Source organism: Saccopteryx bilineata, chromosome 11, assembly GCF_036850765.1.
Source record: "Saccopteryx bilineata isolate mSacBil1 chromosome 11, mSacBil1_pri_phased_curated, whole genome shotgun sequence".
NCBI lineage: Eukaryota > Metazoa > Chordata > Mammalia > Chiroptera > Emballonuridae > Saccopteryx > Saccopteryx bilineata.
The window spans coordinates 62,092,681-62,108,866 of NC_089500.1; the positions used below are offsets into that span (position 1 = coordinate 62,092,681).

Sequence of the window (16,186 nt, forward strand, 5' to 3'; positions counted from 1 at the left end):
AAATGGATTAAAGATAAGATGAAATCATAAAATTCCTAGAGGAAAACATGCAGTAAACTGATATTGCTCTTTTTTGAAAAAAGTTTTTATTGATTGATTTTGGAGAGAAAGGAAAGGGGAGGGAGAGAGAGAGAGAGGGGGAGTGTGAGAGTGAGAGAAACATCAATTTGTTAAACTATTTATGCATTCATTGGTTGATTCTTGCCTGGGCCCTGACCAAGGATCAAACCTGCAACCTTGGAGAATTCGGATAGTGTTCTAACTGATTTAGCTACCCAGCCAGGGCTTGACATTGCTCTTAGTATTTATTATTATTATTATTATTTTTGATATATCTCCTTGGGAAGGGAAACAGAAGAAACAAATCGGAGTACATCAAACTGAAAAGGTCACAACAAAGGGAACCAACAAAATGAAAGACAAACTCCTGAATGGGAGAAGATACCAATAATGTACTGCTCACAAAAATTAGGGGATATTTATCACTTCATATTTGCTTTGAAATGTCCCCTAATTTTTGTGAGTAGTGTACATCATTTTTTTTTTTTTGTGTGTGTGTGTGTGTGGCAGAGACAGAGAGTCAGAGAGAGGGACAGACAGACAGGAAGGGAGAGAGATGAGAAACATCAATTCTTCAATGCGGTTCCTTAGTTGTTCATTGATTGATTTCTCATATGTGCCTTGACCAGGGGGCTACAGCAGACCGAGTGACTCCTTGCACAAGCCAGCGACCTTGGGCTCAAGCTGGTGAGCCTTAGCTCAAACCTGATGAGCCCACGCTCAAGCTGGTGACCCTGGGGCCTTGAACCTGGGTCCTCTGCGTCCCAGTTCGACGCTCTATCCACTGTGCCACCGCCTGGTCAGGCAGTAGTGTATATCTTATAAGTGGTTAATATACAAAACATATAAGGAATTCACCTTGCCTGTGGTGGTTCAGTGGATAAAGTAACAACCTGGAATGCTTAGGTTGCAGGTTTGAGACCCCAGGCTTGCCTAGTCAAGGCACATATGAGAAGTAACTGTTAATGAGTTAATGCTTCCCGCTCCTACCCCACCTTTCTCTCCTCTCTCTAAAAATTATATATATGTAATAGATATTTGCAGACACATGTATATTTATGTATATATGTGTGTGTTTGTGTGTATGTGTATATATATATGTATGAATTCCATATATACGGACTCATACAACCTAATCATTTTGAAAACAAACATTCTGGAACAAATGGGCAGTGGACCTGTTGAAAAAGAGGACATACAGTTGGCCAATAGACATATGAAAAGATGCTCAATGTCAGTAATCATCGGAGAGACGCAAATAAAACCTGTGGTAGCATGGAGGATAGAGTGTTGACCTGGAACGCTGAGGTATTCGGTTTGAAACCTTTGGCTTGCCAAGTCAAGGCACGTACAGCAAGTAACAGGCAAGCAATGAACGAATAGAGAAGCAACTGAGTTGATACTACTCACTCACCTTGCTGCCCTTTTCTCTCTGTAAAATCAATAAATAAAATCTTTAAAACAAAAAAATCCCCACAATGAGGTATCACCTCACACTTGTCAGAATGGCTATCAATAAGTCAACAAACAATAAGTGTTGATGAAGATGTGAAGAAAAGAAAATTCATACTTTTTGGCCTGATAGCGAATTGGTTCAGCCAATGGATGTTTCTCAAAAAATTAAAAATAGAACTGCTGTTTGACTCAGCACTCCCACTTCTGGGTGAATATCAAAAGAATCCAAAATATTAATTAAAGAGATAACTTGCATCCTTGTGTTCACTATAGTGTTATTTAGAATAGCTAAGATAGGAAGCAACCTAAGGTCCCTCTATCTGTTCATGTATTGGATAAAGAAAATTTGGTACTTCCATGCAATGGAATATTCCTTGGCCATAAAAACAATTAAATCTTGCCATCTGTGAGAACATGGATGGACCTGGAGGGTATTCTTTTTTTTTTTTTTTTTTTTGTATTTTTCTGAAGCTGGAAACGGGGAGAGACAGTCAGACTCCCGCATGCGCCCGACCGGGATCCACACGGCACGCCCACCAGGGGTGACGCTCTGCCCACCAGGGGGCGATGCTCTGCCCCTCCGGGGCGTCGCTCTGTTGCAACCAGAGCCACTCTAGCGCCTGGGGCAGAGGCCAAGGAGCCATCCCCAGCGCCTGGGCCATCTTTGCTCCAGTGGAGCCGCGGCTGCGGGAGGGGAAGAGAGAGACAGAGAGGAAGGAGAGGGGGAGGGGTGGAGAAGCAGATGGGTGCTTCTCCTGTGTGCCCTGGCCGGGAATCGAACCCGGGACTTCTGCACGCCAGGCCGACGCTCTACCACTGAGCCAACCGGCCAGGGCAACCTGGAGGGTATTCTGCTGAGTGAAATAAGTCAGGAAAACAGATATTATACGATTTTACTTATGTGTGGAATCTAAAAAACCAGACCAAACAACATTGAAACAAACTCAGATGTAGAGAACAAATTGACGATTGCCAGGTGGGAGGAAATTTAGGGGCTGGGATGAAAATGGAGAGGGGTTAAGAAGTACACATTGGCAGTTACAAAACAGTCACTGATGTCAAGTACATTTAGGGAATATAGTCAATAATGTAGTAAATATGGTGTCAGATGGATACTAGATTTATTATAGGGATCACTTCAAATGTTATATAGATGTCCAACCACTATGCTATATTGAGTGTCAACTGTAATTAAATGAAAAAATTAAAAGGAAAAACAAGGAGAAAGTAGAAATAATTTATAATTCTGCTTCCTGTCTTTGTTGAGATTATTTTTACTTTATTTATTGATTTTAGAGAGCGAGGAAGGGAGAGAAAGAGACAGAAACACTGGTCTGTCCTGTATGTCCTCTGACTGGGAATCAAACTGGTAGTGTGCATTGGGCAGTGCTCTTTCCACCTGAGCAGCACGTCCAGGGCTTGTATTGAGATTCTTATGTATTGCCTTTCAGAATCTTTTTTCTCACGTAGTTGCTATGAGTGGAGTATAGATGATTTTTTTTGCTTTTTTTTGTTTTTTATTTATTCATTTTAGAGAGGGGAGTGGGGGAGAGAGGGAAAGAGAAGGGGAAGGAGGAGCAGGAAGCATCAACTCCTGTATGTGCCTTGACCAGGCAAGCCCGGGCTTTTGAACCGGCGACCTCAGTGTTCCAGGTCGACACTTGATCCACTGTGCCACCACAGGTCAGGCTAGATGATTTTTTTTAAATTTTTTAATTGATTTTAATTTATTGTGTTTACATAGATTCTAGTGTAACCCTGAATGCATCCCCCCCGGATTTTGTTTTTAAAACAAATGCTGCTTATGTTGGAACCGAAAATAATTTTGTATAATTTATTTTTCTTTAATTTTTTTCTTCAAGTGAGATGAGGGGAGATGGAGACAGACTCCTGCATGCCCCTGACCAGGATCTACCTGGCAACCGCTGTTTGGGCCCAGTGCTCTTGGGTCCAGTGTTCAAATCAACTGAGCTATCCTCAGCCCCTGAGCCTGAAACTCAGACCAGCCGAGCAATTCTCAGCTCCTGGGGCCGATGCTCAAACCAGTTGAGCCACTGGCTGTGGGAATGAAGATGGAGAGAAAGGGGTGTGGGAGGGGGGAAGAGAAGCAGATGGTCACTTCTTTTATGTGCCCTGACCAGTAATAGAGTGAGGGATGTTCATATACTGGACTGATGCTCTGTTCACTGATCCAACTGGCTAGAGCCTATCCTATTTTTCTAATTGATAACATGTTTATTTATGTTCATATGATATTAAAAATTCTTAGTAAATATTATGTAAAAATGTTACATGTATTATAATTTAACCATTCTGTTGCTGATATACAGTTGCAATCAATTTGACTTGAACTTTGAACTATTTGTTTCCTTCCTTTGCAGGATACTTTTAGAGTACATTATGAGAACAACAGCCCTTTCCTTACTATCACCAGCATGACCCGAGTGATCGAGGTCTCTCATTGGGGTAATATTGCTGTGGAAGAAAATGTGGACTTGAAGCACACAGGGGCTGTTCTTAAGGGGCCCTTTTCACGCTACGATTACCAGAGACAGCCAGATAGTGGTATATCTTCTATCCGTTCTTTTAAGGTATGTAGTATTCAAATTGGACATTGGGAGATATTAAGACTTTATTATATCTGCTCTTTTTTTTTTTTTTTTTTTTCTTTTTAAAGATTTTATTTATTGCTTGACCAGGTGGTGGTTAGGGCATCGACCTGGGGCGCTGAGGTCCCAGGTTTGAAACCCTGAGGTTGCTGGCTTTAGTATGGCTCATTAGCTGAGCCCAAGGTTGCTGACTTGAGCAAAGGGTCACTGGCTCAGCTGGAGCCCCCCAGTCACGGCGTGTGTGAGAAAGCAATCAGTGAACAACTAAAGTGCTGCAATTGTGTTGATGCTTCTCGTCTCTTTCCTCTTCTATCTCTTTCTCTCTGAAAAAAAAAGATTTTATTTATTGATTTTAGAGAGAAGAAAGAAAGAAGGGGGGAGGAGTGAGAAACAGCAGCTCAGTAGTAGTTGCTTCTCGTATGAGCCCTGACTGAGCATGGCTGGGTTTTTTTTTTTTTTTTTTTTTCATTTTTCTGAAGCTGGAAACAGGGAGAGACAGACAGACTCCCGCATGCGCCCGACCGGGATCCACCCGGCACGCCCACCAGGGGCGACGCTCTGCCCACCAGGGGGCGATGCTCTGCCCATCCTGGGCATTGCCATGTTGCGACCAGAGCCACTCTAGCGCCTGGGGCAGAGGCCATATAGCCATCCCCAGCGCCCGGGCCATCTTTGCTCCAATGGAGCCTTGGCTGCGGGAGGGGACGAGAGAGACAGAGAGGAAAGCGCGGCGGAGGGGTGGAGAAGCAAATGGGCACTTCTCCTGTGTGCCCTGGCCGGGAATCGAACCCGGGTCCTCCGCACGCTAGGCCGACGCTCTACTGCTGAGCCAACCGGCCAGGGCTACATGGCTGAGTTTTGAACTGGTGACCTCAGTTCAAAATGCTTATCCATTGCACTAGCACATGTCAGGCTTTTGTTTGCTTTAAAAAACTTTTTTTTAATTGATTTTAGAGAGACATGAGAAGCATCAGCTTATAGTTGCTTCACTTTAATTGTTGATTGATTGCTTCTCATATGTGCCTTGATATGGGGGCTTAAGCTGAGACTGACTCCTTGCTTAGGCCAGCGATCTTGGGCTCAAGCCGGTAACCTTTGGGCTCAAGCCAGTGACCTTTGGCCTCAAGCCCATGACTCTGCACTCAAGCTGGAGATTCTACGCTCAAGCCAATGACCTCAGGGTTTCGAACCTGGGTCCTCAGTATTCCAGGTTAGTGCTCTACCAGCTGTGCTAACACCAGTCAGGCTCATTTGCTTTTTTTTTTTTTTTTTTTTGTGGCAGAGACAGAGAGAGTTAGAGAGAATTAGAGAGAGTTAGAGAGAGGGACAGATAGGGACAGACAGACAGGAAGGGAGAGAGATGAGAAACATCAATTCTTTGTTGCGGCTCCTTAGTTGTTCATTGATTGCTTTCTCATATGTGCCTTGACCGAGGGGCTACAGCAGACCAAGTGACCCCTTGCTTGAGCCAGTGACCTCGGGCTCAAGGCCTTGCTCAAACTAGATGAGCCCGCGCTCATGCTGGCAAACTCGGGGTCTTGAACCTGGGTCCTCCACATCTCAGTCTGACGCTCTATCCACTGTGCCACTGCCTGGTCAGGCTCATTTACTTTTTGAAAGTAACTAAATATGGACAGTTGTTAAAAACTGATGTTCAAGTGGTTGAGTGGCAGAATTAGAACCAAGCGGAAGAATCTTGAAAAAATACTCTTACTTATATAACTAGGTCATTTTTTAAATTTTATTGTTATTAATTTAGAAATGAAACTTAGGGGGGTGACATTGGTCCAAAGGAAGACACAAATTTCAAGAGTACATCTTCAGCCTACCAGGTGGTGGCGCAGTGGATAGAGTGTCAGACTGGGATGCAGAGGACCCAGGTTCGAGACCCCGAGGTCGCCTGCTTGAGCACAGGCTCATTTGGTTTGAGCAAAAAGCTCACCAGCAAAAAAAAAAAAAAAAAGCTCACCAGCTTGGACCCAAGGTCATTGGCTCAAGCAAGGGGTTACTTGGTCTGCTGAAGGCCCGCGGTCAAGGCACATATGAGAAAGCAATCAATGAACAACTAAGGTGTTGCAATGTGCAACGAAAAACTAATGATTGATGCTTCTCATCTCTCCATTCCTGTCTGTCTGTCCCCATCTATCCCTCTCTCTGACTGTCTCTGTCTCTGTTAAAAAAAAAAGAGTACATCTTCATGGCACGCGATATTGTGTGTGCCCATCACTCAAAGTCAGACCACCTTCTCTCACTGTGTATTTGGCTCCTGGTACCCTCCATTACCTCCCATCCCCTGCCCTCTGGTAACTACTTCACTTTTGTCTATGTCTTAACTGATTTTAGAAGGATAAGAGGGGAGAAACATTGATTTTGTTGTTCCACTCACTCATGCATTCATTAGTTGCTCCTTGTATGTGTCCGGACGTGAGATCAAACCCACAACCTTGTGTATTGGGACAGTGCTCTGGCCCAGGGGTCCCCAACCTTTTTTGGGCCACGGACCGGTTTAATGTCAGAAAATATTTTCACGGACCGACCTTTAGGGTGGGATGGATAAATGTATCACGTGACCGAGACAAGCGTCCAGAGTGAGTCTTAGACGGATATAACAAGGAATCTGGTCATTTTTTAAAAATAAAACACCATTCAGACTTAAATATAAATAAAATGTAAATAATGTAAGTTATTTATTCTTTCTCTGCGAACCGGTACCAAATGGCTCATGTACTGGTACCAGTCTGTAGACTGGGGGCTGGGGACCACTGCTCTAACCAGCTGAGCTATCCAGCTCAAACTGAGCCATGTTTTCTAAAGAAAATATGAATAATAGTAAAAGGAAAAACATAATACTAACCTTCATATACTAATATTGTGACATTTTATTTAATTAATTTAATTTTATTTACAGAGACAGAGAGAGAGTCAGAGAGAGGGATAGACAGGGACAGACAGACAGGAACGGAGAGAGATGAGAAGCATCAATCATCAGTTTTTCATTGCGCGTTGCAACACCTTAGTTGTTCATTGACTGCCCTCTCATATGTGCCCTGACCGTGGGCCTTCAGCAGACCGAGCAACCCCCCACTGGAGCCAGCGACCTTGGGTTCAAGCTCGCGGGCTCCTGCTCAAACCAGATGAACTCGTGTTCAAGCTGGCATCCCTGGGGTCTCGAACCCGGGTCCTCAGCATCCCAGTCCGATGCTCCACCCACTGCGCTACCACCTGGTCAGGCAATATATTGTGACATTTTAATATTATTTCTTTTAGACTTTTTAAAAAACATTTGATCATATTTTACAGTTTTATATTTTCTTGTCTTAAAATGAGATCTTACAAGCATTTTTATGTACTTATATATTATGGAAGGCTCACTGTATGAAAAAGATACTATATTTTTTCTCTGATTATCAAAATATAATTGCAGATTTAGAAGATACAATAAAGAATATTAGGAGGAGAAAACGCTTCTCTAACCTTGCCTGTCACCTAGTCATTTGATGTAATTTCCCTCATCTTTAATTTTCCTCTATAAAATAACTTTGAGACTGCTTTTACATTTGTTCTGTCTTTAGTATTTGCAAAGGTATTTATGATTCTCTTTATTATTTACTTGTAGCAGAATTTTGCTATTTATCATTCTTTTCAGAAGTAGATTTTATATCTAGACATTTTGAAGCTTTTGGGGAAAAGTAAGACTTTGTAGGTTGTTTATAGTTTGGGGACTGTTTTGATCATTACTGTGATGAAGACCTCGGTGCAGGAAGCCTTCTGTGTTTAGGATCATTTCCTATGAAAAGGTGTGCTTTCTCTCTTGCAGACCATCCTCCCTGCTGCTGCCCAGGATGTTTATTACCGAGATGAGATTGGCAATGTGTCCACCAGTCACCTCCTTATTTTGGATGACTCTGTAGAGATGGAAGTCCGTCCTCGTTTCCCACTGTTTGGAGGGTGGAAGACCCATTACATCGTTGGCTATAACCTCCCAAGCTATGAGTACCTTTACAATCTGGGTCAGTGTTAGCAGGGAGGGAGTAGAAAAGGGAGAGACCATCTTTTCTTTAATTTCCTGCCATTATTGTTAACTATTAATTTTGACAATTGCCAGTCCTAGATGGGAAGAGAGAATATTCTTCTTTTTAATTTTTTAAAATTTACTTTTTCATTTATTGAGAAAGAGAGAGAAGAAGGTAAGGAGATGGGAATTGAGGGAGAGAGAAGAGAGAGAAGCATCAACTTGTTGTTCCACTTAGTTCCGCTTAGTTGTGTACTCACTGATTTCTCTCTGTACGTGCCGAGCCGGGATCGAACCTGCAGCCTGAGCGTGCGGGGACAATGCTTTATCCACTGAGCCACCTGGCCAGGGCGAGAGAATATGGGATATCAGGAGCAACCTTTCATGGGTGGGTACAGATTACTGTTACGAAAGTAATACATGCGTAAGGTAATCAAACAGCAAAACTCCTTCCAGTTTAATTATAACTGGATGGAATTGCTTAAATTCTTTTATTTTGACATATTTAAAAATAAAAATTCAGAAAATAAATATTTTTGTACAGGCACCCATATGTTTATATATTTTCTTTTAGTTTTTTAAAACCTTTTTAATACAAAATAAAATATAGAAAATCACGCAAAACTAACATATAGCTTGGTAAATTTTTTTAAGAGGAACACCTGGTCAACACTGCTCGGGTCAGCAGATTGAAATTTGCCAGCCCCTCAAAAGGCCCTTCATGGACCTCTTCCTTCCTCACAATAGGAATCACCATCTTGACTTTTGAATTTCTTCAGTTTTATCACCCAAGAGTATATATTTAGATACTCTGGTTTTATTATTTTCAAAAAATTCGATATAACCCTGACTGGGGAGTTCAGTTGTTTAGAATGGCGTCCTGATACAACAGGTTGTCGGTTCAATCCTCGTCAGTGTACATACAAGAATTAGCCAGTGAGGCCTGACCTGTGGTGGCGCAGTGGGTAAAAGTGTTGACCTGGAACGCTGAGGTCACCGGTTCGAAACCCCAGGCTTGCCTGGTCAAGGCACATATGGGAGTTGATGCTTCCTGCTCCTCCCTCTGTTCTTTCTATCTCTTTCCTCTCTGTCTCTCTCTCTCTCTCTCTCTCTCTCTCTCTGTGTTTCCTCTCTTTAAAAAGATGAATAAATAAAATGTAAAAAAATAAATTGTAAGAATTAGCCAATGAATGCATAATAAGTAGAACAACAAATCCATGTTTCTCTCTCTCCCTCTTCCTCTCTCTAAAATCAATCAGTCAATAAAATGATATATATTAAAAAGGTCTGATCAGTGGAGGTGCAGTGGATAGAGCATCTACCTGGGACACTGAGGATCCAGGTCCATAACCCTGAGGTTGCTGGCTTGAGCACAGGATAGACATGATCCCAAGGTAACTGGCTTGAAGCCCAAGGTTGCTGGCTTGAGCAAAGGGTCAGTGGCTTGGCTGGAGTCTTCTGGTCAAGGCACATGTGAGAAGTGATCAATGAGCAACTAAAGTGATACAACTATGAGTTGCTGCTTCTCATCTCTCCCTTCCTGTCTCTCTGTCAAAAGAAATTTTTTTTTTTGTATTTTTCTGAAGCTGGAAACGGGGAGGCAGTTAGACAGACTCCCGCATGCGCTCAACCGGGATCCACCCGGCACGCCTACCAGGGGGTGATGCTCTGCCCCTCCGGGGCGTCGCTCTGTCGTGACCAGAGCCACTCTAGCGCCTGGGGCAGAGGCCAAAGAGCCATCTCCAGCGCCCGGGCCATCTTTTGCTCCAATGAAGCCTTGGCTGCGGGAGGGGAAGAGAGAGACAGAGAGGAAGGAGAGGGGGAGGGGTGGAGAAGCAGATGGGCGCCTCCTGTGTGCCCTGGCTGGGAATCGAACCTGGGACTTCCGCATGCCAGGCCGACGCTCTACCACTGAGCCAACTGGCCAGGGCCAAGAAATTATTTTAATGTTCCAAAATTATATATAAAAAAATGAAAATGCATCTACACATATTTTGATTTTTTTCTTAGCAGTTTCTATTCCATACTTTCCTCTTCCATCTGTTATTTTTTTCTTAAGTGAGAGGAGGGGATATAGACTCCTGCTTGGGCCTGACTGGGATCCATTTGGCAAGCTTCCTCTGGGGCCAATGCTTGAATGAACCAAAGCTTTTTTCAGTGCTTAAGGCTTTTGCTCGGACCAGTCTAGCCACTAGCTGCAATCTAGACGCTTGCTGCAGGATTGAGAGAGAAGCGGGGGAGGGACGGGGAAGAAGTAGATGGTCAGTCTCCTGTGTGCCCTGACTGGAAATCAAACTCGGGATGGCTGTATGCCTGGCCGATGCTCTGTCTACTGATCCAACCGGCCAGAGCCTCCATCTGTTTTTGTAAATAATTAATCTGTTGAAGGACTTGAGCCTACTTGTAGTGGATCCTATAGTTAGGATTTTGCTGACTGCTTACTTAGTGCAATTTAGCATATTTATGTCCTCTCTATTTGCAAATTTACAGTTATCCCTGCAGGCTGGATCAGACTGAGGTTTGACCCCTTTAGCAAGGCTCAGGTGATGACATGTTATTTCACTGAAAGGCATGTAAATAATATCTGGTATCACCTTTTGTGATGCTCAGTGCCTAGATTCTAGTTCTTTCCTTCAAATTGCTGATCTAATTCTAGCATTTTTTCCTCCATTTATTAGGTAGAATTCATATGGAGATACTTCCCCTTATCTACTCTAAGGTTTCTGAGTGTTGCAGTTCATATAGGAAAGGCAGGATACATACTTGATTCTTTCCCTCTTATTTACTAGGTGACCAATTAGTTTTTTAAAAAAAAGTCATTATACAGTGTGGTAAAGTCATGGTGCACTTTTGACCGGTCACAGGAAAGCAACAAAAGACGTCAGAAATGTGAAATCTGCACCAAATAAAAGGAAAACCCTCCCAGTTTCTGTAGGATGATGTGGCAGCATGTGCGCATGCGCAGATGATGACGTAACACCGTGTATACAGCGGAGCAGCCCACGGCCATGCCAGGCGAGATGTGGACAGTACAGAGGAAAGTTCAGTGTGTTCTGTGGCTCGCTAAATTCGAATCTGTGACCAAAGTGCAACGTGAATATCAGCGTGTTTATAACGAAGCGCCACCACATAGGAATAACATTACTCGGTGGGATAAGCAGTTGAAGGAAACCGGCAGTTTGGTGGAGAAACCCCGTTCTGGTAGGCCATCAGTCAGTGACGAGTCTGTAGAGGCTATACGGGATAGCTACCTAAGGAGCCCTAGAAAATCTGTGCGTGAGCCCACATCGAACTGCACTGAATAGGTATGAAACTGGGAGAGTTTTCCTTTTATATGGTGCAGATTTCACATTTCTATCGTCTTTTGTTGCTTTCCTGTGACCGGTCAAAAGTGCACCATGACTTGACGGACACACTGTATACTTAGAGATTTCCGATTAGACGAGACCGGGCGTATTCAGGGTGGTGCTCACATTCTCCCATCTTAAGCCACTGAGGGTCTTTTCAAGTTAAGTTCCTGAATTGTTTTGATATGACACTAGTAAGTCTGTTAGCTTCCTTGCTGTCTTATGAAAAGGCATTCTTTGCTCAGCTTGTATATTTTATGTCCCAGACTTGGAGCAGCAATTTCTCCTTGATACTCTTTGTTTCTTCTAGTGATAAAAACGCGTTTGGCCTGACTAGGTGGTGGCGCAGTGGATAGAGCGTTGGGCTGGGATGTGGAGGACCCAGGTTTGAGACCCCGAGGTCACCAGCTTGAGTGTGGACTTATCTGGTTTGAGCAAGGCTCACCAGCTTGAGCCCAAGGTCGCTGGCTTGAGCAGGGGATCACTCAGTCTGCTGTAGACCCCAGGTCAAGGCACATATGAGAAAGCAATTGATGAGAAACTAAGGTGCCACAATGAAGAATTGATACTTCTTATCTCTCTCCCTGTCAGTCTGTCCCTATCTGTCTTTCTCTCTGTCCCTCTCTGTCTCTGTCACAAAACAAAATAAAACGTGTTTGAAGACCACAATCTGATAACTGGTAATACTCATTACTCTTGGTTTGGTTAATTTCTAGGCTTTTTCAGTTAACAGAGCTAGGTATGTATTACCTCCCTATATTAAAAATTTATGCATTCATGCAGTTACTTACAGTATGACCTATAGAGATTTTGCTTTTATGTTTTGTCTATATCTAATTCCATATTGAGAATCCTGATTGTGAAGGACTCAGGATAATAGAATTAGAATATTTTATAGTGATTTGTTTTATCTCTCACCTAATACACAGCAGTCAATAAAAGTGGGCATACTACCTCTTCCAGTATGATTACTGAAAAGAGTTAATTTTTTTTGCATATCCTTTCCTTCATGGTACCCCCTTTTTTTGGTGTGCTATATATGTATATTGTCAGAGAAACAATAGCCATTACATAGCATACTTTCTCCCTGTTAGCTTGAGTCTTCGTTCTGCTATGTTTGACTATATTTAATGCTCAGTATCAGTCCTTACATTGATTGATACCTGCGGTCATTTTGGTAATCTGGTGTTCATTCTCTAGTAGAGGGCTCAAGAAGGGCTCAGGATGCGTTCCTGCAGGTTGAAACAGGTTCTGCCTTTTGTGCTTATAAGTCTCTTTTGCTGAGTTTAAAATCCTTGGCTTACATCTCTTTCCTTGAGTATCTTATATGCTTTTCTCTTTTTGGTATAAAGTATTCCTGGCAAGATCTGATGATCACTTGATTTTTTTCCTTCATAAGTCACTTGCTCTTTTTATCCTGGATGCTAGAGTATTTTTTTTCTTTAAAGTATAATACTTTTATCAAAACATGGCAGTGGTTGCTATCATTGGGTGTTCATTATGATCTGTGAACTTAGAGTTTCAAACTTTTTTGAAAGTTTTCTACAGTGGGGACTCCTGTTATTTCAGTGCTGAATCTTTGCCTGTTTTCAGTATTTCTTATTTTCTCTAGAATCTTTTCTTCATTTAAACCTTTTCACCTTTTTATGATAAGGCATTATCTGTTTATTCACTCACATTTTTTTCTAACTTAGCCTTCATTTCTTTGTTATTTTTAAAATTTTATTTACTTACTGACTTTAGAGAGGGGGAGAAAGAGAGAGAGAGAGAGAAAAAAACATTGCTTTGTTTCTCTTATTTATGCATTCATTGGTTGGTTCTTTTATATGTCCTGACCCAGGATTGAACCCGCAACCTTGGCCTTTCAGGACAGTACAAGGCTCTAATCAACTGAGCTATCTGGCCAGGGCCTAAAAAATTATTTTAATTATAGTTGACATTATAACTTTTTAAAAATATAACAATCTAAAAAAGGGAGTCTTATACTTTTCTGTTGCTCGTTTTTAATGTGGACTTTTAGGAGGAATAATTGTAATTACCAAATTCTCTGCTGTCATAGTGTAGTATAAAAAATATGGTGGCTCAGGCCCTGGCCGGTTGGCTCAGTGGTAGAGCATCAGCCTGGTGTGCAGGAGTCCCGGGTTCGATTCCCGGCCAGGACACACAGGAGAAGCGCCCATCTGCTTCTCCATCCTGCCTCCTCTCCTTCCTCTCTGTCTCTATCTTCCCCTCCTGCAGCCGAGGCTCCATTGGAGCAAAGTTGGCCCCGGGCGCTGAGGATGGTTCCATGGCCTCTGCCTCAGGTGCTAGAATGGCTCTGGTCGCAACAGAGCATCACCCTAGATGGGCGGAGCATCGCCCCTTGGTGGTCATGCTGGGTGGATCCCGGTCGGGTGCATGCGGGAGTCTGTCTGACTGTCTCCCTGTTTCCACTTCAGAAAAATACAAAAAAGAATAAAAAAAAATGGTGGCTTGCTTTCTGAGCTTATGCTGGCTTTTTTTGTAGGTTTCTTGTCCCTGTTATACTTGATTTTGATTTTACTCTAGCAGTTTTTTCTCAGTGTAGGACACTGTCCTGGAAGGGAGCTCAATGGGCTTTTCAAAGTTCTCAGGGACTAGACTTCTTTAGACTTACAGATCTTCGGCAGGCCCACTGTACTCACCCACGGTGTGGTGTGTAGGACTCCTGAGTCTTAGTTCTTCTCCAGTTGGCCTGTCACGCTGTTGTCTGTTAGTGGCTCTGTGTTGTCAGGTCTATCAGTTGCCCGGTTGCTTCCCTCTACTCTCTCATTCACAGACAATACTAATGAGTAAGTCTTGTGCTGTTAGTGTTTTGTGGACCATACCCTTTTGTAATTTGTTTATTTATTTATTTATTTATTTATTTACTTATTTATTTTATAGAGACAGAGAGAGAATCAGAGAGAGGGATAGACAGGGACAGACAGACAGGAACGGAGAGATGAGAAGCATCAATCATTAGTTTTTCGTTGTACATTGTGACACCTTAGTTGTTCATTGATTGCTTTCTCATATGCGCCTTTACCACGGGCCTTCAGCAGACCGAGTAACTCCTTGCTGGAGTCAGCGACCTTGGGTCCAAGCTGGTGAGCTTTTGCTCAAACCAGATGAACCCACGCTCAAGCTGGCAACCTCGGGGTCTCGAACCTGGGGTCTCGAACCTGGGTCCTCGGCATCCCAGTCCGACACTCTATCCACTGCGCCACCGCCTGGTCAGGCCCCTTTTGTAATTTGGGTTCATGGAGAGTTTGTTGTGAGTATGGTCAGTGGGTTTTTTATTTTGTTACCTAGAAGGTTTGTCTTTATGTGGCAATTGGGGAAGACGCACAGTCTGTGCTGTCACCACCACTTCTCTCTCCAGAGTCTCTTGTCCGTTGACTTTAGGTAGCACCTTTACTCTTCTCTGTGTAAGAGGGGAGTGTTCATACTCTGTACTTCCCTCTAGCTCCTATTCCATATTCTCAGTTTTTCACATCTTTGCATGTTTGCTTGATCCTTCAGGTGACCAGTATGCACTGAAGATGAGGTTTGTGGACCATGTGTTTGATGAACAAGTGATAGATTCTCTGACCGTGAAGATCATCTTGCCTGAAGGAGCCAGGTGAGTGTGACTACCTTTTCCTCTGTTCCCCATGTCTCTGTGAATGCCCGCAGTACCTCAGGGTAAGTCTGTTCATGGGCACAGAGTAAGTCTCAAGACATAGCTTTGACTGAGAAGCCTGTAGGGACCTTCTTCTTTTTTCAGTTTTTATTTTTTAAGAGAGAGAGATCGGAAGGGAGAGAGAGACAGGAATAGAGAGGAAAAGAGAGAAGTATCAACTCCTTGCTCCATTTAGTTGTGCACTGATTGCTTGTGTGTGCCTTGACTGGGAATCGGATCGACAACCTTGGGATCCAGCTGGTGACCTCAGGATTGTATTGATGACCCTGCTCTCAAGCCAGTGACCTCAGCATTCCAAGTTGAGTCTATCCACCATGCCATCACTGGTCAGGCTGTAGGAACCTTCTGAGTGGAGTCTAAATCCAAAAGTTAAATTCAGATGAGGTAATAAGATTTATTTATGAAATATTACTCAAACACAGTGCTCTTGTGTGACAGGAGCAGTATCCAAAGTCACCTAGAGCAGTGGTCGGCAAACCGTGGCTCGCGAGCCACATGCGGCTCAATCAGATTGAGGACGTTTTTAGCAAAGGCCAGCTTAGGAGTACCCTAATTAAGTTAATAACAATGTACCTACCTATATAGTTTAAGTTTAAAAGATTTGGCTCTCAAAAGAAATTTCAGTCATTGTATTGTTGATATTTGGCTCTGTTGACTAATGAGTTTGCCGACCACTGACCTAGACAGGCCACAGCGAGGGCCTGAATCTGATGCGATGATCTGCAATAGGAAATAATTCAGAGCCAGGACAGTCAGTTAGCCCTTGTGGTATGTTAACAGAATGAAGACGAACGGAGCCGTGGCTCCATTTTGTTCTGGGTTCTTTAGACCAGGTTCAGAAAGGTGGGCGCGGGGGGAATTTCAGATGGCGTGTAAGAATTCTGAGGTTACAGTTGGTAGAAACTGTCTTTGACCAATTTAAGCAGTAGGGGATGAACTTGGAATGGTAAGAGATATCATAAAATGACAGTATAGTCTGAGGAAAGCCAGAGCCAGAGTATCTCCAGGACTCCAGTGGTTG

At 43.1% G+C, this 16,186-nt stretch overlaps 1 protein-coding gene across 1 annotated transcript in view; it reads left to right on the plus strand.

The window, feature by feature from the left end:
• RPN1 (ribophorin I) overlaps positions 1 to 16,186 on the plus strand; it is a 47,876-nt gene that overhangs the window by 19,199 nt on the left and 12,491 nt on the right. The window contains exons 4-6 of the mRNA XM_066246941.1: positions 3,897 to 4,106; positions 7,942 to 8,134; positions 15,006 to 15,105. Of these exons, the coding sequence (XP_066103038.1) occupies positions 3,897 to 4,106; positions 7,942 to 8,134; positions 15,006 to 15,105 (503 nt within the window). The remainder of the gene's footprint in view (positions 1 to 3,896; positions 4,107 to 7,941; positions 8,135 to 15,005; positions 15,106 to 16,186) is intronic.